The sequence below is a fragment of the Equus caballus genome, chromosome 13 (genome assembly GCF_041296265.1).
Source record: "Equus caballus isolate H_3958 breed thoroughbred chromosome 13, TB-T2T, whole genome shotgun sequence".
Taxonomy (NCBI): domain Eukaryota; kingdom Metazoa; phylum Chordata; class Mammalia; order Perissodactyla; family Equidae; genus Equus; species Equus caballus.
In genome coordinates, this window is record NC_091696.1 from 11449868 (window position 1) to 11470842 (window position 20975).

General features: G+C 58.1%; 1 protein-coding gene across 3 annotated transcripts; it reads right to left on the reverse strand.

Annotated features, from left to right (window-relative positions):
• Window positions 1-15648: 15648 nt before the first annotated feature.
• On the reverse strand, window positions 15649-20604 carry LOC100060825 (uroplakin-3b-like protein 1). 3 transcript variants are annotated; one of them, XM_023655410.2, is made up of 6 exons: window positions 20123-20604; window positions 18259-18411; window positions 17863-18082; window positions 17256-17332; window positions 16862-16977; window positions 15649-15935 (listed from the first exon to the last, which is right to left on the reverse strand). In XM_023655410.2, the coding sequence occupies exons 1-6, from the start codon at window positions 20202-20204 to the stop codon at window positions 15870-15872; spliced, it is 714 nt and encodes a 237-aa protein (XP_023511178.1). In that variant the 5' UTR covers window positions 20205-20604; the 3' UTR covers window positions 15649-15869. The 3 variants fall into 3 exon arrangements, with proteins under 3 accessions (XP_023511178.1, XP_023511176.1, XP_070086916.1); XM_023655408.2 differs by having other exon boundaries at window positions 16862-16982; XM_070230815.1 differs by lacking the exon at window positions 17863-18082 and having other exon boundaries at window positions 16862-16982; window positions 20123-20558.
• Window positions 20605-20975: the final 371 nt, after the last annotated feature.

Genomic DNA, 20975 nt, shown 5'->3' on the forward strand with positions numbered 1-20975 from the left:
GCAGGCCAGAGGTTTGGGGACCCGGCATTCGAGTCTGAAAGACGTCGATCATTTTTGAGAGCCTCCTTGGGAGGAGGGGATGTCCTCGGTTGTCATCTCACTTACGCCTCCTCCGTCTCCCGCAGTGGGAACCTGGAGGAGGCGCTCAGGTTCACAGAGGGAAGATTGCTTGCTAGAGGTCACACAGCTGGCCCCAGGCTGGGCTAGGCTTGACCTCCCCAGTACTCAGGGAGTGACCCTGAGCCTTTCCACTGGGGCAGGATCCTTCTCCCAGACTCAGTGTCCAGAGCTGAGTTTCTAGAATTGTCCCCCTCGTGGTTCCCTCCCAGATCTAGAGGGCACAGTCCAGCGGCCACTGGCCCTGGACAGCTGGCTCCCCCAGAGGACATTGTCCCAAGCATGGCAGACTTGGGTCCCAGACCCAGCTCCACCACTCCCTTGCTGGGTGATGCTGCACAGCTTCTTGAACTTCTATGACCTGGTTCCACTTCCTCACCTGCACAGAGGGAGCAGCGACACCCCCGGAGTTTCCAGGAGATGCTGTGTGTGTGTGTGCTGGCATCTAGCACAGCTTCTATTTTCTGTGACGTTCTGTTTTCTCTTCCTATTTTGTTATTTGTACACTACATGCACACTTTACCAAATTCGAAAGATAGTGAAAGTTTACAATGCTTTCAATGAAATCAGTCTCTCTGCCCTCCCAGCCACACAAATTCCGTCCCCCCCCCCCCCCCCCCCCCGCCCGGGCATCCACTATTTCCTGTTTCTTATGCATCCTTCTGGAGACAGTCTCTGCCCACAATGCATCAGCAGACATATATTTTTTTATTCTGTACACAAATAGTAGCTTATTGGTTACGTTTCTAGTTTCACTTCTTTTATTTTGGAGAGCTGTGCATATCCATTCATAAAAAGCATCCTCATCCTCTTTGCCACATGCCCAGTTTCCATTGGGTGGCTGTACCATCATCCCTGTGATGGGTCCCCTGTTCGTGGATGGGCAGGTTGTTGCCATCATTTGCTTTCAGCAAACAATAGCATGACTCACACATCATTTTGCACATGAGTGAATGTAGCCAAGGATAGATTCCTAGAAATGGAATCCCTGGCCAGACGACATGTACGTGTGGGACTTCCATAGGATTTGCCAAATTTCCTGCATCTGGTTGTTCCAGTGTACACGGCCACCAACAGCCGAGAGAGTGCTAGCTCTCCCATGTCATGCCCCTTATCACTCTGTGATCTTGTCTAAGTGATCAGTGGGAAAATAATGGTTTCTCAGGGTGCTTAGGGCTGTTTTTCTTAGGTGGTTTATCAGGGCCATTATCAGCCATCCTTGGTTACTGAGATTTGCCCCCTCTGCCTCATCATCTTTCAGGCATGTCCCCCGCCCATCTGATACCCCTAGGTTTGGGCCAGGCCACCCAGGAAGTGAGAAAAGCCGTGTTGGCTTCTTGGTCCACTGGGGGCTCACTCCCCCACTGTAGGCTGTTATGGAGGCCTGGGGGTGGGTGGGGGTGAGGGTTGGGCCGGAAGGGCCTCTGCTGGGGCCTGGTGTTGCCGAAGGCCAATCCCTTTCCCTAGCCTGGAGATATACCCCCAAGGCCGAGCCAGGGAAGCCCAGGCTGGGCTTCTTTCTCCGCTTCAGGGCCCAGTCCTTACTCACCTCTGGTGCTGGGGAGCTTACGTCCTCCAAAAGTAGTGCTATCTTCAAACTATTCCAGCTGTGAGCAAGGCCTGGACACCCCCTCCTCTGGCCCCCTGCAGCTGCCATGAACCATGGCTGTTCTCCCCAGAGCCTTCAGCCTACTCAGCTCCAAGCCAGGCTGCCTCCCCCGCCATGAGTTCTAGACCCCACACTGACCTGGTCATTGTCCCCTAGAGAGCCTCCACTTTGTCGCAGGCCCTTCTGGAGTGTGGCTTCCAGAGCAGGCCTGGGTCTCCCTCCTGTGCTCTGTGCTGCACACATGAATGGACCAAACCCTCCCTTCTTCTGGTCACTAGACCTTTAATATGCCACTCACAATCCCCTTAGCTTTTTTGGGTCACACTGCCCTGGTTTCTGCTTCCAAATAACAGAAACCAGTTCTGACTAATTTAAACAGAAAGGGGTTCATTAGAAAGCTATCAAATGTGTTCCAGATTCTCTGGACGGGCCAGAGAACCAGGCCCAAAGGCCACACCCAGCCAGGAACAATGCCCTACATCACGCTCCAGAAGTGGCCTGGTGCAGACGCCCCCGCGGCCGGCCCTGGCCAAAGACCCCTCACCTGGGTGCTGCCGCTCCAGCTCCTGCGCTGCTTCCACCCCCTCCTCACCACGAGGCAGGGAAGGCCAGTGACAGCATGGCCAGAGTCTGTGCTGGGCGGCCCACCTCAGAAGGCGGGGTGGGGGAGGGGGAGGAGGGCTCTAGACAGAAGAAGGGGGTTCTGGTGCCGAGCATCCCAAAGAGTGACAATTTCTCCATGTTACACCCCAGGTGACATGCCTTTAGCAGCCCCTAGATGCCACCTGGACTCTGAGCACCCACATAGTTTTCCCATTTGGTTCTCATGACACCCTGTGCTGTCACCCCCTTTGCTGTGAGATTCCGGTGACGTCTCCAGCCTCCTGCAGTGCACTCCTCTTCAGAACAAAGGAACGAGGCTCCGTGGGGGATGCGTGGCGGGTCTCAGCCTGCTGTCCCCCTCACCCCAGGCCCGCTGACACGTGAGGCCCTTCCCTCTGCACTGCCCCATCCCTGGCCCTGAGGCCTTGGAGCACAGAGACTCCTGGGGCAGAACATGGTTGACACGGATGATGCAGCCAGGGAGGCGAGCCAAGCTTCCAGCACATTCCCAGAAACTAGTCTCTGGGGAGGGGGTGAGTCAGAGGGCGGGGCCCGTAGGGGAGCTCAGCCCCTGCTCCACCATCGGTTCAGACCCTCCGTCTGGGGGGGGTGCTATGGAGGGGACCCCTTTGCTGAGCAGACCCCTGCCCTCATTTGCTACCTCCCTCATTCATTCGATCACTCATTCACTCACTGTCATCTGCTATGTATGCAGCCTTCATTGTGTACCTGCTCTGTGCCAGGCCCTGTGCTGGGCGCGGGGGATCCAGAGAAAAACCATCCGTGGGGACTCTGCTCTCCAGGGGCTCCCAGTTGAAAGGAAGAGAGGGACTAAGAGAGTGAGTCAGTGCCAGAGCGAAGAAGTGAATGAGGCATAGAGAGAGGGAGGGGGCTGAGGATCTTCCCAGTGAAGTGACATTTGAGCTGGATCTAGAAAGATGTGCAGGTATGCATGACATGGCCAGGTGGGAAGGGAATGCTCCCAGTGGAGGGAGCAGCTTGAGCAAAAGTGTGCAGGCAGGACGAAGGCCGCGGTGTTCTGGAAACATCCAAAGGGGAGTTGTAGGAGGCTTATGGTGTGTGAGACTGAAAAAGCAAAGAATCAGCCAGTGAAAGACCTCGACTACTGGGGAGGGGTTTGAGCAGAGGAGTGACATGGATGGACTTGGGTGCCGGAAGCACAGTGCATTGACATTTTGACGTGTTAGCATATGGGTCTCCTTCCCACGCTGAACTTCCTGCACCCCTCGCCCACATGGGCAGTGGAACAGAGTATCCAGGCCCTTATATTTTAGGGACTCCCCAAAATGGTTTAATTTCTTTTAGAATCAGACAAAAAAAATGAATATAATAATAATGAATATATAACAATGAATCCAGCCTGGATTGTATTCATCTTTATACCAAAGCATGTATATAAGTCATAGAATAAAAGTTTTAGTATGGTGACCCATGCCGGTCAAAAGGGTCCGGGGCTCGTGGAGGTCGCAGCGCTCCTGGCACAGGACGGGAGGCAGCTCCTGAGTTTCAACACCTGCCGATGAAATTCACGGCTGATCAGTAACGTTGAAAGAAAAAAGTGTTTGAGTTGCAGAGTCTGCGTCTTTGAGCATCAGAGGAGCCTCGGACGGACCAGCTACCCCTCCGGCCTCTGCCAGGGATGGGGAAACAGCCTTAGACAAGGGTGAGCCCCGTGGGTGCTGCCCCAGGGAGGCGGCTGACTGCCAGACTGACTGAGATGAGAAAGGAGGGTTCCATCCAGATTACATTGAATGATAGAAGAATAAACTTCTACTTTGGGAACTCCTGAGCTCGTGCACTTCATGCCTTGCCCATCACACAGGGCTATTTTTGGACCTGCATCAGCCAGGGCTCCACTCCACACCCCAATAAACATTTAAAAATGTGCCCAGTGGGGGGCGGGTGAAATGGGTGAAAATGGTCAAAAGTTATAAACTTCCAGACAGAAGATAAATAAGTCCTGGGGGTGTAATGTACAGCATGGCAACTATAGTTAACAATAGTGTATTGTGTATTTGAAAATTGCTGAGAGTAGATTTTAAAAGTTCTCATCGCAAGAAAAAAAAGGTAACTATGTGAGGTGGTGGACGTTAACTAAACTTCTTGTGGTGATCTCTTTGCAATATATATGTATAGCAACTCATCACGTTGCACACCTAAAGCGAATACAATGTTATGTGTTAATTATATCTCAATAAAACTGGAAAAAATTAAATCATTAAAATGCACCCACACCAGGTTCTTCAAAAAATTTACACAGAATTATAATATGACCCAGCAATTGCCCTTCTGGGTGTATAGCCAAAAGAATTGAAAACGGGATCTTGAAGAAGTATTTGTGCCCCCATGTTCATTGCAGCATCATTCACAACAGCCAAGAAGTGGAAGCGACCTAAATGTCCATTGATGGATGAATGAATAAAGATAATGTGGTATAGACATATACAGTGAAATATTACTGAACCTTAAAGAAAAAGGCAATCCTGTCTCATGTTACAACATGAATTAACACGGGGGCATTATGCTCAGTGAAATAAGCCAGTCACAGACAAGTGCTTTGTGCTTCCCCGGATCTGTAATGTCCAGAGGAGTCAAATTCTTAGAAATAGAAGGCAGAATGGTGGTGCCGGGGTTCTAGCCGAGAGAGGAAGGATGGGGAGTTGCTGTTCGATGGGTACAGAGTTTCAGTTTCACAAGATGAAAAAGTTCTGGAGATCGGTTGCACAACAATGTACGTATAACTAAGACTGCTGAGGTGTGCTCTTAGAAATGGTTAAGATGGTAAATTTTATGTTATGCATTTTTTACCACAATAAAAAAAGGCAAATATACCCCAACTTTATATGTATTCTTTTGGCTGAAAAGTATTTGAAAAGAAGAGTTTGATAACTCAGCTTTTGAAGCTAGCTGGGGACCAGGAACTCGTTAGATTTGCTGGTGGCCCTGACCTCTCTCCAGACATCGTGCATTCTTGGGACTGTTGGGGATTCATCCAAAGTGAGAAAATGTGACCTACAGATTGTTTTCACGCACAGTGACACGTTTTAAAATACTAAATGTAACAATGGATGAAGCTGACATACTGTTAGATTTAGAAGAAATTTGAGTCAACATTTACTATTTTTAAAAAGTTTGCAGTTTTGGGGCTGGCCTCATGGCCGAGTGGTTAAGTTCACGTGCTCCGCTGCGGTGGTCCAGGGTTTCGCTGTTTTGGATCCTGGGCGCGGATATGGCACTGCTCATAGGCCATACTGAGGCAGCGTCCCATGTGCCACAGCTAGAAGGACCCATAACTAGAATATACAACTATGTACTGGGGGAATTTGGGGAGAAAAAAAAAAAAGCAGAAAAAAAAAAGTTTGCAGTTTTAATATTTTGGAGCCAATGCATTTCCCCCCACCAGACCTCAAGGATTTTCCCGAGCTGGAGGCCCCATGCCCACAGGGCCTCCTGGGGGACTGTCCCTGCCCAGAGGAAAGGCCTTCTCCTGCCCTGCTTCTGTCCTCCCCGCTCAGTCAGTGCCAAGCCTTGGCCCAGGGCCCCAAGAGAGGACTTCTGGGAGGAGACAGGACCCAGGAGGGAAGCCACAGAGAGGATAAGAGCGGGGTTGGGGGGGGGAGGAGGGGGACCTGGGCCAACGTGCAGAGGGTGGCGAGGGCAGCCCCCACACAGAGGTCAGAGGGGCCCTGCTATGGACCCCTGAATGCTAGGTACAGGTCTCTGGACTGAACCCAGGGCCACAGGGAGCCCCGACAGGCTCTAGGCCGAGTGACAGCAGTGTGCCAAGAAGTCTGGCCTTGGGGCTGGCCCCGTGGCCGAGTGGTTAAGTTCGCGCACTCCGCTGCAGGCGGCCCAGTGTTTCGTTGGTTCGAATCCTGGGCGCGGACATGGCACTGCTCATCAGACCATGCTGAGGCAGCGTCTCACATGCCACAACTAGAAGGACCCACAACGAAGAATATACAACTATGTACCGGGGGGCTTTGGGGAGAAAAAGGAAAAAATAAAAAAAATCTTTAAAAAAATAAAAAAAATAAAAAATAAAAAAAAAAGTTTGCAAGTACAAATTATTTAAAAAAAAAAAAAAAAGAAGTGTGGCCTTGTCAGCTGTGAGAAGCCAGGAGGGCGCAGGCCCAGAGACATTCACAGGCCAGACGGATCTCTGTCCCTAGCTTCCCCCTGCCCCACCAATCTTGACACTCCCCCCACTCCATTTAAACAGACAGCATTAAATACAATTTCAAAACCAAGACCCACAGCGAAGAGTGTAGGCCCTGGAGCCAGACTGCTGAGTGCAAATCCTGGCTCCACTCCTACAAGAGGACCTGCTGTGTGACTGTGGGCAAGTGACTCAGCCTCTCTGGGCCTCATGTGTCTAATCTGTAAAGTGGGGCAATGGTGGCTACACCCCATGGAGTGGCTGTGAATAGAGCATGCTGATGTCACCAGGTCTCAGGAGACACCTTCACGTGCTGAGCACTTTGGGGACACTTTCTCGTTGGTCCTCATGGGAGCCAGGGGCTGGCTCATCATCCCCTTTCTTGGATGCCCTACTCCATGTGGGCCGTGCCTCATCGCCCGGATCCTCAGCACAACTCCGGGACTCGGCACCGGTGTCACATCTGCTTTGTCGGCACAGAGCTGCAGAGTCACCTTGACAAAGTGGCCGCTCCCAGCATGGCCCCCACCTCCCTGGGAGGACAGAGAAAAAGACCCCGCTCAGAGAGAAAGACACGCAGAAGCAGGGAGAGAGAGGAAGTCAGAAAGAGGAACTCCAGAGGGGACTGTTCTGGACTCCAGACTGACGCGGGGTGCAGAGGGAAGGGGGATGCGGCTCCCCAATCTCCCCAGGGACCCCTTGTTGGGGGGTGGGGTCGGAACAGGTTGCAGGTCCCCCTGGGCAGCCATGAGGTGACAAAGAGTGGTCTTGGGCAGAAACCAAGGGGGCAGAAGCGGGCACAGGGCTGGTGACAGGCGTCCCTTGGGGGCCCTGTGGGCGTGGGCATCCCAAGATGGCAGCATGTGGCTTCCAAGAAGGAGCTCTGAGGCCTCCCCAGAGCTGCAGTCCCTTAAGCCCCTCAGCCTCAGTCCCTGTGGGTGAAACTAGTTTCCCACTTCTCAGAGTAGGAAACTGAGGCATGGCAAGGCAGGTGAAGAACCAGGAGTCCTGGGTGATGAGAGCTGAAGTGTGGGAGTCTCGAGTCTTGGGTCCAGATCTCTATCACGGCCTCTGGAGCAACCAAATGCCCACCCTTCCCATGGAGGGTGGAGATGTTCCCAGTGGGCTTCCTGGAAGAGGTGGCACCAGGCTGACCTTGAAGGAGTAGAGATAGGGCTAGGAAGTGGGGCAAAGTGGCCAGACACAGCTCTCAGAGCATCCACTGAGCAGAGATGGCCAGGTCTGGGGGAGACAGCGTGACTCTGGGGAGACCCTGGCCTCCAGGCTCATGGCCGGGCCTCTCCTGGCCCCAAGGGGAGAAGGATATTTCTGTGCAAGCCAGAGGACTTGGCACGGGGCCACTGCAGCTGCAGCCGGAACATAAACGTGTCGTGGCTTCAGGCGCCACCGCTCTCCCACTCCAGCTGGGGACTGGACCCTGGCCTGGCTGACAAGAACCAGGAGCCTTGGCGTGAAGGGTGGAGGCTGGCAGGGGGACAGGAGGTGGCGGTGGCTCCTGCTTCACAGCCTGATGCCTGCTTAGAGAGCTCCTCATTCTGTGCACAGTGCTCCCCTCCACTGCCACCCCCTCCTCCGCTTCCACAGCTCCTGGTGCCCTGTGGGCGCTTGGGACCCCGGCTTCTGGTTGCCCCAGCCCTCAGCTCCTGGGGCCCCTGCCCTAGCCACCTGGAGCAGGGGCCTCTGTCTGTCCACCTCGAAGGCCGGAGTGGCATACAGTGGGTGCTCCCTAGATGCTTGAGGAATAAACATGGTACAACACACAAATCTTAAGTGAACAGCTCACTGTATTTTTACACATGCGTATACATGGGTAGCTATCACCCAGATGAAGATCTAGAACATTTCCAGTCCCCAGGAGGCTTCCTGGTGCCCCAGTCCAGTCACTGCCACACTGAGGGCTAACCTCCGTGCCAACTGTGTCACCGCGGGTTGGTCCCGCTCGCTCTTGCTCTCTACTGAGTGGACTCACACTGTATATGTTCCTCCACTCCTGGCTCCGCTAACCGAGCGTTGACCGGGACAGTCATGCACGTCGTTGGCGTAGCCACAGTCCACCTGTCTTTACTGCTGAAGGGTTCTATGCGGTGTGGCTGGAGCTGCACAGCTTCCCCCTCCTGCACCCGTGGGGCCATCTGTGTTGCGTCCAGCCTGAGGCTGTCACGGATAAGGCTGCTCTGAACTTAAGTTCTTGCATATGTCTCGGGGCAGACATGACTGCTAGTCTCCCTTGGGAGACACCTTTGAGCGGAGGTGCTGGGTCCTAGGGTGGACATAAGAACACCGAACCCCAGACAGGTCAGTTCTGACCCTCCCGTCCTGGGCACTTCACACCTATCCCCGCTGTCTCCCTGACAGGCCCGCGAGGTCTCCTCCGCCTCCCTGCAGCGGCCCAGGAGCGGAAGCTCCGGGTTCTTTAGCCTTTTTTGGCAGAGCAGGGCAGCCCTCCTGACCTCCCTCCGGCCACCCTTGTGGGCCCAGGGCCCCCGTCTCACAGCTGAGGGACCCACTGGCTTGGTCAGCAAGGAAAGAGCCCTTTCCCCTAAGAGGACCCAGAATTTTCTTCCTGCAGGCTGAGAGCTCCTCTCATGACACTTTGGGACTGTCTACTTGGGGTCTGTCCCTCTGTCCTGGCCACCCTCCCCCCATAGGACAAGGTCAGTGGCCAAGCTGCTCCTACTCGCAGTGCCCAGCATGCAGCCGGGGAGGACACCAGGGGACGCACAGAGAGGTGGGGTGGGGGAGAGCAGCCTGGAGACAAATGTCCCCGCCTTGGGGACTGAGGCTGGAGATGGAGGCTCGAGGTCCAGGCTCTCTGCAGCTTTTAACCTCCCGGGGCCTCAGCACGGGCCTGGAATCCCTCCGGGGTCCAGGTGCGACCCAGAACCTCCTCTTTCCTTCATCCTGGCCAATTGAGCCTTAGACTCAAGGCAGGCGAGTTGGGGACGACTACGGCCGCTGCAGTCACACCTTCCCCGGGCCCTGAGAGCCCACCTCGCAGACCGCCCCGGCTGGAACAGGTCCCCGGGGGGAAGAGAAGAGGTCTCCTGCCCTGCTCAGGCAGAGAAGGCCTCCATCCAGCGTCTCTGACATTCTTGGAGACTCCCCGGGGGCCCAGTGGCTGCTCAGAGAGGCCAAGTCGTGGCCCTGAGGCAGCGGGCCGTGAGGCTCTGTGACCAGAGGGGCCGTGGCCCACCCCGCCCTTGGCCCTCAGCCCAAACCCAGGTTCCTCTCTTCCCAGAAGTTCATCCCCCTGAATGGAGTTACGTGCCTTGTCTTCATTAACCTCCGGAACCTTCCAGAAAGGAGTGGAAATGCCCTACTTCATTCTCCCGCTGAGGAAGCTGGGGGTGGGAGTCAGGAAGGATGGGGAGCCACCCAGGCTGCCGGCTAGATCACAGGCAGGGGTAGGAGAGCTAGGCACCCCTGCCTCCCCATCCAGAGGCTCCTGGGCCCCCGCCCCTCCAGCCGAGCTCTGAGACCCGTCCCCTGTGTGCCCTGGTGGCACTTACCTCCGTTTCTTCCTCTGTAAAATGAGGGTAATGACGAGATTGCCCCTTGGATTTCGGGGTTGACATCTGTGAATTGTTCAGGCCAGTTCCTGGTGCCCAGGAAGTGCTGTTCAAAGGGCAGCCCTCTTCTGAGTCACCCACCGTACCCGCTGTGTGTGGCATTCGCTGGGTTGGGCTGGACTGACCAGATTGGCTGACAAGGGTGGTCTGGGTCTCCCCGTCTCTGTTTCTGCTGTTCCCCATCTGTCTCTCTCGGTCCCATCTCCCCACCAGGCGTGGATGGAGCCAGCCTGGAGTCCTTGAGATTCAGAGGGGACAAATAATTTGCAGTAGAAGGAGCCACCGGTGGCCACAAGGAGAAGGTGACATCCGAGCTGGGCTTGAAGGACCAGGAGGATTGGGTGAAGAGGGTGGGAGGTGGGAGCAGCACATGTGAACCCTTGGGCCAGCAAGATGACACAGGAACCTGGGGCCCAGGGTTCTGGCCCCTGCAACCTCAGTCCCCAGCATCCCTACACGTCCTCAGGGGGACCCCAGAAGCAGCCCACATCTCGGCCTGGGGCTCACCAGTGGGTCCCAGGTGGGCAGAGGTGGCCATCCCCTTGGCCCGGACTGTCCTCCCTGGGAGGTGCCTCCCAACAGGGTGGCTGGGACCCTGGAAAGACCCCTCTCTCAGGTCACAGCCCTGCATCTTTGGGCCTGACATGGAAACATCCCCCAGGGAGCTTAGGATGATGGGGTCAGACCTAGAAGCACCCTGACCCCAGATTCCGGGATGAGCGGATTCCTTCCTTTCCCCGGGCCTCACAGCTGCGCCTGCCTGCCTGGCTCTGGCACCCCCCTCGGCCTTCAGACCCCTGTGCGTGAGCCAGCATTCCCCGGGGAGCCCTAGATTGCATGCTAAAGAGGGGGTGCAAACGCACACTGTCGGGAGGAGGGGGAGCTGCCTAATCTCCCACAACGGTCCCTCAGGCCACCTGGGCTCCTGCTGCAGGGGACAACTGGGTGTCTGGAGAGGGAGCAGGGCATGGAGATGGCGAGACTGGAAGCTGAAAGGGCACTGGGGGCAAGGCCAGCAGGAGGGGGGGCCCCGATGACCCCCTCTGTACCTGCCGGTTTGGGGCCGTGGGCTGTGAATGGTCACCATCCCTGACACATTCTCTTTCTCCCTTCTCCTTTCTGCTCCATTTTTGCCCCTGTCCCCTCTTGAGCCCAATCCTGGGAGAGAAGCCAGCTTCTGATCTTATCTGGTGTTTATTAGGAAATGGTGATGCCTGTCTCTGGGCCAGCTCGGACGGCTTCCCCCAAGGAAAGGAGATGAGCTCCCACGGCCGGTCAGAGTCAAAAATGGAGATGAGGCAGAGGGCGAAACAGGCAGAGAAACACAGGAGAGGGGGATAGAGACAGAGAGAGAGACAGCCAGAAAGACAGAGACGGGCAGAAAGACAGCAGGAAGCAACAGGTCCCTCCCCTACCTGTTTGTTAGTTTATCAGGCTGACGTCAGGTGATGCGTAGCCCACGTGTCAAGGTCCTTGTCACCAAGTCTGTTTTCCCCAGGTTTGTGCTGAGAGCTGGTCAGCGTCACCCCACCAGCCCCTGCAGCCCCTGGAAGGCCCGCAGTGTGTGCTTCTCCATCTCCAGAGGGTCCGCTTGTTATCTCTGTGCGTGTATCATCCCCACTGAGGGGGGCTGACCCTGAAGGCCAGGACCACACGTCTCAGCGCCCAGCAGGGCTGAAGTCAGTGCCTGTCTGCCGAATGTGGGAATGAGTGGATGAGTGAATGAATGAATGAATGGGGGGCGCTTAATGATCCTAGGACCACAGCTGGGCAGGAGCTTACTGCTCTTCTCTCCCATCCTTTTCACGGATGAGAAGGCTGAGGGGGTCAGGCAGGGTGCCAGGGCTGGGGCAGAGACATGGACCCTCCCAGGGCCCTGGCCGCTGTGTGGCCCTGCTCCGCGCGGCTTTCCCCGAGGGCAGGTCCCACGAGACGGCTTGGGAGCTGAGGCTCCCTCTTCTGCTCCACAGGGAACATGGCCGGCAGCTTTATGGGGCTGGGCACCCTGTCTCAGGCCTTCCCCTCCAGCCAGTCCTGGACCCCCAGGCCCCTGAAGAGCCCAGGGAAGCAGACCCAGGCATGGCTGAGCTTCCAGTGGGAGTGGGGGAGAATCCCACCCACACTGCGCTGGGCTCTCCACCAGCCCTTGAGCTTGGGCTCTGAGCTCAGCACTGAGCAGGTCCCAAGGAGGTGGCTTAAGCTTTGTGGCCAGGCTGTATCTGTCACAGAAAGTGGTGCATATCCCCAGTGGGGGCCTGTGGTCAGGGAGAGGTTGACGGGAGGACCAGGGAACCAGGAGGCGGCGTGGGGCTGGGGCAAGCTCTGGGTTTGGCTGTGGGGGTGGCCTGGTGGCGTGAGGGGCCTCTGGGATGTCCAGTCAGAGGTGGCCAGGGGACCGAGGACATATGAGAGGCAGCTGAGAGGAGAGACTGGGGGATCATTAATGCACATGGGGCTGGCTGAGGGGGTGGAGGGCATGAGTGCCCAGGGATAGGGGAGCTGATGAGGAGGGGTCCAGAGGTCAGCTAAGTTGCCCGGGATGCAACAGGCCTGGGAGAGTGGTCGGCTATGAACAGGAGGCCAACATCTCCCAAGGACACGGTGCAGGCCCAGAATATGCGCAGTGACCGGTGACAAGGGGCGGAGGAATGGGGTGGGGAGGAGTTGTGAGGTTGGCTGCACAGGGCATTTACTCCAAATGGGGTTGAGGAGCAAGGAGGACCCCAACATGCACCACCTCTCAATCTGGAAACATGTGGGTAGATTCCACTCAGGAGGGCTTCAGGGAGAAGGTGTCCGCAAGGAAGAGGCAGGAAAGTGGTGAAGGGGCTATTCAGGGGCCCCAGCTTCTCCAGCTGGCAAAATCCCCCATCTTCCCAAACCCTGGGGTCAGCTCCTGCAGAGTCCCCTCTGCACGTCCCCACCCCAGCCTCAGGCAGCCCTCCGTCTGGGATAGGACTTCATGGTCCTCTGTCTGCACCTCTCTCCAATCTGGAGGCCACGGGTCTGGGGAAGGGTCTGATTCCACAGGATGAGCACCAAGGCGCCTGTGCACCTCTGTGATATTGTGATATAATAAGAAACATATATTTGGTCTTTGTTCCGGTTCCTGGCACAGAGCTCCTAAAACCCTTGGAATTCTCTGAGTGCTGGGGTGAGAGGAGCATCTTTTGTTATCCATGACGAGTTCCTTACAACCACACCTGAGTTCATGCTAATGAGGCGACTCTTGGTGGCCCCTAGATGCTCCAGGATGGGTGAGGGCTGGTCCCAGAGGAAAGACAATGTGATTAGAGGCTTGGAGCTTTCAGCCCCATCCCAAGCCCCCAGTGACCACCAGGGAGGCGATTGGGACCGGAGACTGATCTCAGTCACCAGTGGCCAATGATTTAATCAATGATGCCTACATAATAGAACCTCCATACTGACCCTGGACCGCGGGCTTTGGAGAGCTTCCGGGCTGGAGAACAGGTGGAGGTGCTGGGAGGGTGGGGCTCCCCCGCCCCCCCGCCCCCCCACCCAGGGCAATGCAGCGCCACGCCCCTCCCCCGCCCTGCCTGTGCAGCTCTTCTCGCGGCTGTTTCTGACTTGTATCCTTTATCATAATCTGGTAATAGTAAGTAAATTGTTTTCCTGAGTTCTGTGAGCCATTCTAGAAAATCATCGAGCCTGAGGAGGGGGTCATGGGAATCCCTGATTTGTAGCCAAGTTGGACGGAAGTGTGGGTACCTTGGGCCCCCAATACTTGCGACTGGTGTCTGAAGCAGGGGTGGTCTTGTGGAACGGAGCCCTTTACCTGTGGGGTCTGCACTGACACCAGGTGGTTAGTGTCAGAGTTGAATTAAAGGGCGGTACACCCAGTTGGAGAATTGGTTGGTGTGAGAGAAACCCACATGTTTGGGATCAGACGTGCTGTGAGTCTGCTTTTGGCCCTTCTCTGTCCTGCGCTGGGCCCAGGAGGCCAGGACGTGGACCACACCATCCAGACCCCTCTGCTGTCTTGCTTCTGGTGAGGTGTGGTCAGCCGAGGTGTTAGTATGTGATGCTGGAGGCAGGAGGGAGGCGCCGGGGTATTTATTCGCCCAGCTCCCTCCAGCGGCTGCGTCCCTCTCCCCACAGCCCCTGTTCCTGCGGAGCAGACTCTCGCCTGTGGCTCCTGTTCACGGGCTCTGGAAGCTGAACTCCCTCTGGTCAGCCCTTTGGTACAGGAGTGCTTCTGGCCCTCCAGTGCCCTGGGCCACACTCTCCTGTTGCTTCCCTTAACACGCTGCCCACTCCTTTGTAAACACTCTCAGTCGCCTGCTGGACTGCCATCTGTTTCCTGCCATACAGGGCGACGGTTTGCAAAGTGCCTCAGAGTCACCCAGTTCAACACTTGCTTTTTACATAAGGGGAAACTGAGGCCCAGAGAGGGTAAGGGGTCCGTCTAGGGTCACCTAGCCTCAGGGTCAGAGCTGACAGCTGCCATGAGAGAGGCCGAGGCTGATGTAGGCAGACAGTGGAGGTCTGTTTGCCGGCATCCCCTCCCTGCCCCTCGCAGCCCGGCTCCCCTCTGGTCCTGTGAGTATTTCCTCCACAGCGGGAGCAGGATGTGTCTGTACCAGATAATAAATCAATTAGGGCCATTTGCACCTCCCAGAGACAGGCACCTGGGACCCCACCAGCACCTTCCTTCCCTGACCCTCTGCCCCAGAAGGCGAGGCCCTCCACATGGACAGGGTGCCTCCTAGCCTCCCCGCATCCCTCACCCCACCCTCTGGCTGTCCCCAACCTGCCACCAGTCCCCAATTGCTTCCAGGCCTTGGCCCACGCTGCTGCTTCTGCCTGGGCACCCTTCGCACGTGCACCTGGCACAGGGCCGCTCCTTCTCCACACCACGCTGCCCAGGGATCTCCGCCAACGGCACTCCTTCCATCCTTGTGCATGGCGGTTCCCTCCCTTCCCCTCGCAGCGGTGGGCAACTTGAAGACAGACCTTGTCTGGGTCATCTCCAGCCCCTGGGGGCCCAGCCTGGAGGGGGGCTGATGCTGACAAATGCTGGGTGTCCAGAATTAGGTTTTGGGCCGAGTCTGCTCTGAACTGAACGCAGGCTTCTCCAAATGCAGCCTCTTCACGTGCACTTCCTGCCCCCAGGTCCAGAGTGAACACGGGCGTGTGTGGAGCTGAGAGGCTGCACCTCCTGTGCACCCAGGAGGAAGTGGAGGAAGAGAGGCAGTGGCTCTCAGCCCTCCAGCCAGGAGGTGAGGCCAGCAAGGAGGATGCTGGGCTGGGAGGGGGCAGCAAGCACCGGACTGCAGCCTCTGGTGAGCATGTCCACTTCCTTGGTCTAGCCTCATGACAGCCCAGGAGGGCCTGTGTGATCAACCTCGCCTTACGGATAGGGACAGTGAGGCCCGAAGAGAGCTTGCCCTGCCCCAGATGGCTCAGCTGGCCTGGACGCTGGGCCCCACCCCTAGTGCTGGAGCCTCCTGAGCATCCCCCGCCGCCAGAGGAGCTGGGACAGGAGCGTGGGGAGTCTGCTCAGGTGTACAATGACACAGACATACAGGTGGGTGTTGGGGACATTTATTTCTGATGGGGAGAGGCCCGAGCTTTGGGCCAAGGACACCCTCCCCCCTCATTTGGAACCAATCTCTCCCAGGGCTTCGTCTGAAGCTGCAAGGCATGCCCCCAGCCCATGTTCTGCAGCCTGGACCAGCAGGGAGGCTGCAGGGCAGATGGGGAGCCTCAGGAGCCCCCCACGGCTGGAGGGCTGAACATGTGGTGGGTGTTATATCTTCTCACACCCACCGGCTCCCCTGGGCCCGAAATAGGAGTGCTTTGGCAGGTGTCGTAGCTGCAGGGGGAGGGGAAGGAAAGATGGAGAGAGAAGGATAAAGGGGAAGGGTTGGGGGTGCTGATCCAACCCCCTCGGCTGTTGCCTAGAGCTTGGGGCTCTAAGTATAGGAGCACTGGGGAAACTGAGGCTCCACTGGACAGACTGGATTAACTAAAGGGAACCAGGCTATTTCTCTAAACCTCACAAATCCAGCTCACATCCCTGTTCTTTGTCGTCACCCAGCCCCCAGGATGCCTCTGAAACATCATCTGCCTGTCTCCCCAGATCAAAACCCACCACTGGCGCCCTCTGGCCTTCAGGATACAGCCCATTTCCTCAGCTGGGAATTAAGTCCCCGGCCTTGCCTGGCTGCTGGCCACCCACCTGCCCCAGACACCTCCCCACCTTCCCCCACAAATCCTGGGACCAGGTTTCCCTTTCTCTCTGGCAGGCCTTGTGGACACCCCCTCTCCACCAGGCCCCAGCACCCACGCTCTGAACGAAGTCTCCAGACCAGGCCAGCACTTGGATTAAAAGCAATTCGCCTCCACCTGGGTGTGTCCCACCTCCCTGTGTCCCACCTGGAGTGTCTGCGGCCCGCCCCCACTAGCAATCCCAGCTGTTGTCACCAGGGGGCGGCTGGCAGCCGCTCAGAAAGTGTGGATGCCGCGGGCAGGCGGCGGGCAGAGATGGACAACGGAGGGAGAGGGTAATGCACTCTCGCCCCGCCTAGAGGTTCTGGAACCTCGGGGATCCCTGGCTCAGTAATTATTACCCTTGTCTGGCCTTCGAGGAAAACCCCTCGGGTATGGTTAGCAGGGGGGAGCCGAGGAGGGCGGGTCCAGGAGAAGATGGAGGGAGGAAGGGAGAAGGAGATAGAGGCGGTTCAGGGGAGGGACCCCACACCTCCCAGGCCCCGGGCAATCTCAGCCCTGTCCTCTTACCAGGTGTAGACGAGCAGGGCGAGGAGAGCAGTGAGGACGAGGGCCAGCAGGATGGACAGGACGGCAGTGATGACCACGGTGCCAGCACTCTGAGGCCCTGGGGCAGCCTGGAGGGCCTGGGCTGAGGGCGTTAGGGGGCCCCACAGGCAGGGAGGAAAGAGATCTGATCTGAGCTAAGATCGGGTACCTGGAACAGACTCCAGACTCGTCACCCCCACCCTGTCCTGCCCCCTGGCTGGGGGAGAGGCACCTGCAGACAGCAGGGTGGTAATGGCAAGTGACTGTTGGGGCCTGGCCCATCCTCCCTAGCCCCCCCTACCCCACCTCCCTCCTTGAGAGCCCCCCAGGCCCCTGCCCCCAGCCCTAGTGCCTGACCTGCTCATGTGGCCCCTACCTTGCTGCAGGCGGGTCTCACTAGACCACTGTGTCTCAGCCACCGGTCCCCTGTCACTCATCACTAGGAACTTCACCCTGAACAGGAAACCCAGCGTTCAGGGTGGGGGTTCCCCCATCCTGAAACCCTCTGGCCCCCGTGCCGGTCTGTCCCCATGACTCCCAGGGCCCGGGGGTGGAGGAAGCGGGGACTGGGGCTTAAAAACACAGGCTTAGAGCCCCCCAGATTGGGCTCCAATTCCAGCAGTGACATTGCCCACCTGTGCGGCCTTGGGCGCATCCCTCACCCTCTCTGGGCCTCCAAGTCCTCATTTGGGAAAGGTGTGTGGGGAGTAATCAAGCCCTTAGTGAGGGGCAACAGGGCCAGGGCCAGCCCTGCCCCGGGGCACACACTGCCTGGATGGGGACACTCCAGGTGTGGGGTCCAGGGGCTTGAGCGGGGGTCCTCTGCTCAGGAAAGAATTCATGGAGGCCTCACTGGCCCCTGCCCCCCTCCCCCTCATGCCCCCCCAATGGCAGAACTAGAGCAGGGAGCCCAGGCCCCCAGCTGGGAGCTGCCCCCAACTGGGGTTTGGCACAGGCAGGAGCTGGGCCTGGCAGCACCTCACCGGTAGGGGCCTGGGCCCGGCAGGGGGTGGTTGCAGCCCCTAGTCCTTGGGGAGCAGCGGGTGTCGTTGCCTACGCGGAGGACCTGGAGCTGAGTGCTGGGCTGGCTGCCCGCGTACAGAGCCCGGTTGGCCATCAGCGTGAGGTAATAGCCCCTCTGGGGGAAGTCGGCAGGCACCGGGGTTTCCTCTGTGCTCCGTGGGGCAGTGAAGTTCTGGGTGGCTGAGGGTGGTACCGCGGGTCAGATGGCAGGGGCCACACGGGCAGGGCTCCACCCATCCCGCCAGGCAGCAAACAGCCCTTCAGCCACAGCCCCAGGACACCTCCCCCATCTACCCCCACCCCTGCTCCTCGCAGGCCCCTCCCCATTTCACAGGCCTGCCCCCGGCAACACCCACCGTTGCCGTGGGCCACCACCAGCCAGATGGCATCGAAGTCGGAGATGCTGGGGTGACTGAACTGGCCGCGCGGCTGCTCCAGGGTGAAGGTGGACTGGGTGACTGTCCCTGCCAGGGTGGCATTTGAGAGCTGGGGCACATAGCTGATGTGCTCTGGGGCAGGGGGGAGAGGAGCGCAGAGAGAAGAGGTTCAATGGGACAAACAAACCCCCACAGCCCAGTTTGAGCGGGAACCCACAGCCCTGTAAGCCCCAGTTTGAGGGAGGAGGCACAGCTCTGCCCTGGCAGCCCAGTCAGAGTGGGGAGACATGGTCCTGGGAGCCCCCATCTGAGGGGGGAGATGTGGTCCTGGAAGCCCCAGTCTGAGGAGGGAGGCACAGCCCTGCCCTGGGAGCCCCAGTCAGAGGGGGGAGACTTGGTCCTGGGAGCCCTAGTCTGAGGGGGGAGTTAGGGCTTCTCCTGGGAGGGCCCCCTGGTTACCCTGTGCCCGTGGGGCATGGGTGGGCAGCCTGAGTCCTGCCCCTGGCCCCTGCCTTGGCAGCCCACTAGGGGTGGGCACTGTGGGACGTCAGGGGGTGGCTCATCCAGCCTGCCCCACCTGGGTCACTGGGGTCTCTGTGATGGGCGGGGCCGGGGCTGGGGGACAAATGGAGGCACTCCTCCCAGCTGCAGGCGCAGTTCTCCTGGGGAAGGGGTCTGAGGCCTTTTTGGGGTGAGAGTCAATTTGGGGGAGCCTGAGCCGCAGGCCAGATTCTTGATGGAGCCCAGTGACCTCGAGCTCTGACTTTCTGAGCCTCAGTTTACCCACCTTTCAAGTCCCTCCAGCTCCACCCACATGGTCCAGTTTGGTTTGTTTGATGAAAAGAATGAATAACTTGTCTGGGGGGAGGTGATGCAAGAAGGTCCCCGCCAAGACCCCAGGCCTGGACATGGCCCACCCAGAGGGCGGCCACATCCTGGCTCAGAGCCTGGGACATCCTCTCCTCACCCAGGGCTCTGACACCCCCCACCCCACCCCAAGGCACCTTCCCCTTCTGGAACCTGTCTTCCTCAGCCCCTCACAGCCTCACCTCTGGGGAGGGCAGGGACAGGCGAGGACAAGAAGCCTGGGCCCCCCAGGCAGGGGGACTCAGGACGGGCAACCGGCCTGGGGCCAGCCTTGCTGCTCTGAGAGCTCAGAACCCCCAGCTCCTCCTGGGCCCCCAGAGAGGAGTGCTCCTCTCTCCAGCCCCCAATACTAGAGGGCAGCAGAGACATGAGCTGGGCTCTCATGCAAGTCTCCAGAACCTTCTCCCCCTTTCTGTTCAGATCAATACGATTCATTTCCATGTAACTCAGCTCAGCTCCAAAGATTCAGGGCTGGATCTCTCCTTTCTCAGAGCTTCTGGTTCTATCTCTGAGACACAGGGCACACTGCATACAGCAGGTACTTAATGTTCGCTTAACGAGGGAAAAGGAGTGGAGCGGCAGAGATGGGGGCGCTGCATCTAAACCCCTCAGTTTACGAGCCCCACCCATGGACGACACCTGCAATCTCCCTTTGGGGTAAGCATTGTCCTTGTCAACTTCTTTAAACCTCTCCTCAGGGACAGGCAGGAGGGAGCCATGGTGAGAGCTGGGGTGGGGGCTCTGGATGCATAGGGATGAGAACTCCAAAGAGAGCAAGGAAGCATTACCCACTCCTCCTCTTGGGGTGGGGGGCAGGTGTCTGTCTCATGACCTCTTTGCTGGGCTGTCTCCCCTCACCCACCCAGGACCCAGTCCCCAGACTTGGGGCTCGAGAGGTGGCTGGGGGAGGAGGGGTCTGTTCTCCTGAAGCCCGAGGCACAGTGGGCACCCCTGTCCTGCCCACACCCTCACTCACCCAGGCCCGCCCCGGGCTGGAGGCTGGTCAACAGCAGCAACAGTGGCATCAGCAGCCGAGACTGTCCCCCACTGAGCCCCATGGCCAGGCCAAGTGTCCGACTGTCTGTCCGTCTGAGGGTCTGTCTGCAGCATCCAGAGCCCCAGAGGCTCAGCCGTCTGTGCTGGGCTGGGGGAGGCTGCTTCTGGAACCTCCTGCCACCCCTCCCAGGTGCCCCCTCCTCCCAAACAACTGGTTGGACAGGTTTGGGGCAGAATCAGCTGGCCCCATGGATTTAGCATCGCCAGGGAGGGGTCTGAAGAGAACAATCAGTTGCTGCCTCACAGACAAGCCCGGACACCCCCACCCCGACTCCAGGAGGGCTGGTCAAGGAGGGGCCACCAGAGGAGGCAGCCCCGGGGACAGCCCTGCCATGCCTTGTGGAATCTCCTCATCTGGACAGTCCCCAGCCTGGCAACCAGGGCTCCCCACACTCCCTGTGTGGAAGGGAGTTGCCCTCATTCTCTAGATGAAGCATAGAGGGGGGATGGGGGCTTGTCCAAGATCACCGAGTGAGGCAGGGCAGAGCCCAGAATTGGAGGGTCACACTGAGGGCAAGTTTGGGGGCACTCCCTGCTGGGCTCTGCTGTGCCCCCTGCAGCCTGGCTCCGGGAGGGGGCTCCCCGAAATCACTCTCCCACACCTCCTTATCTAGGTGGCCTGCCCTCTCTCCTTCCTCCATCTCTCTGGCCACCACTAGGGCAGGGCGATCCCTCCTGGGACAGAAGGTTCCCAGAGGGGGCCTAAAGTGAGCGGGCAGAGCATGTACTGACCGCTTCTCAGCTGGATTGGTGGAGCAGCCGCTCATGGGCTA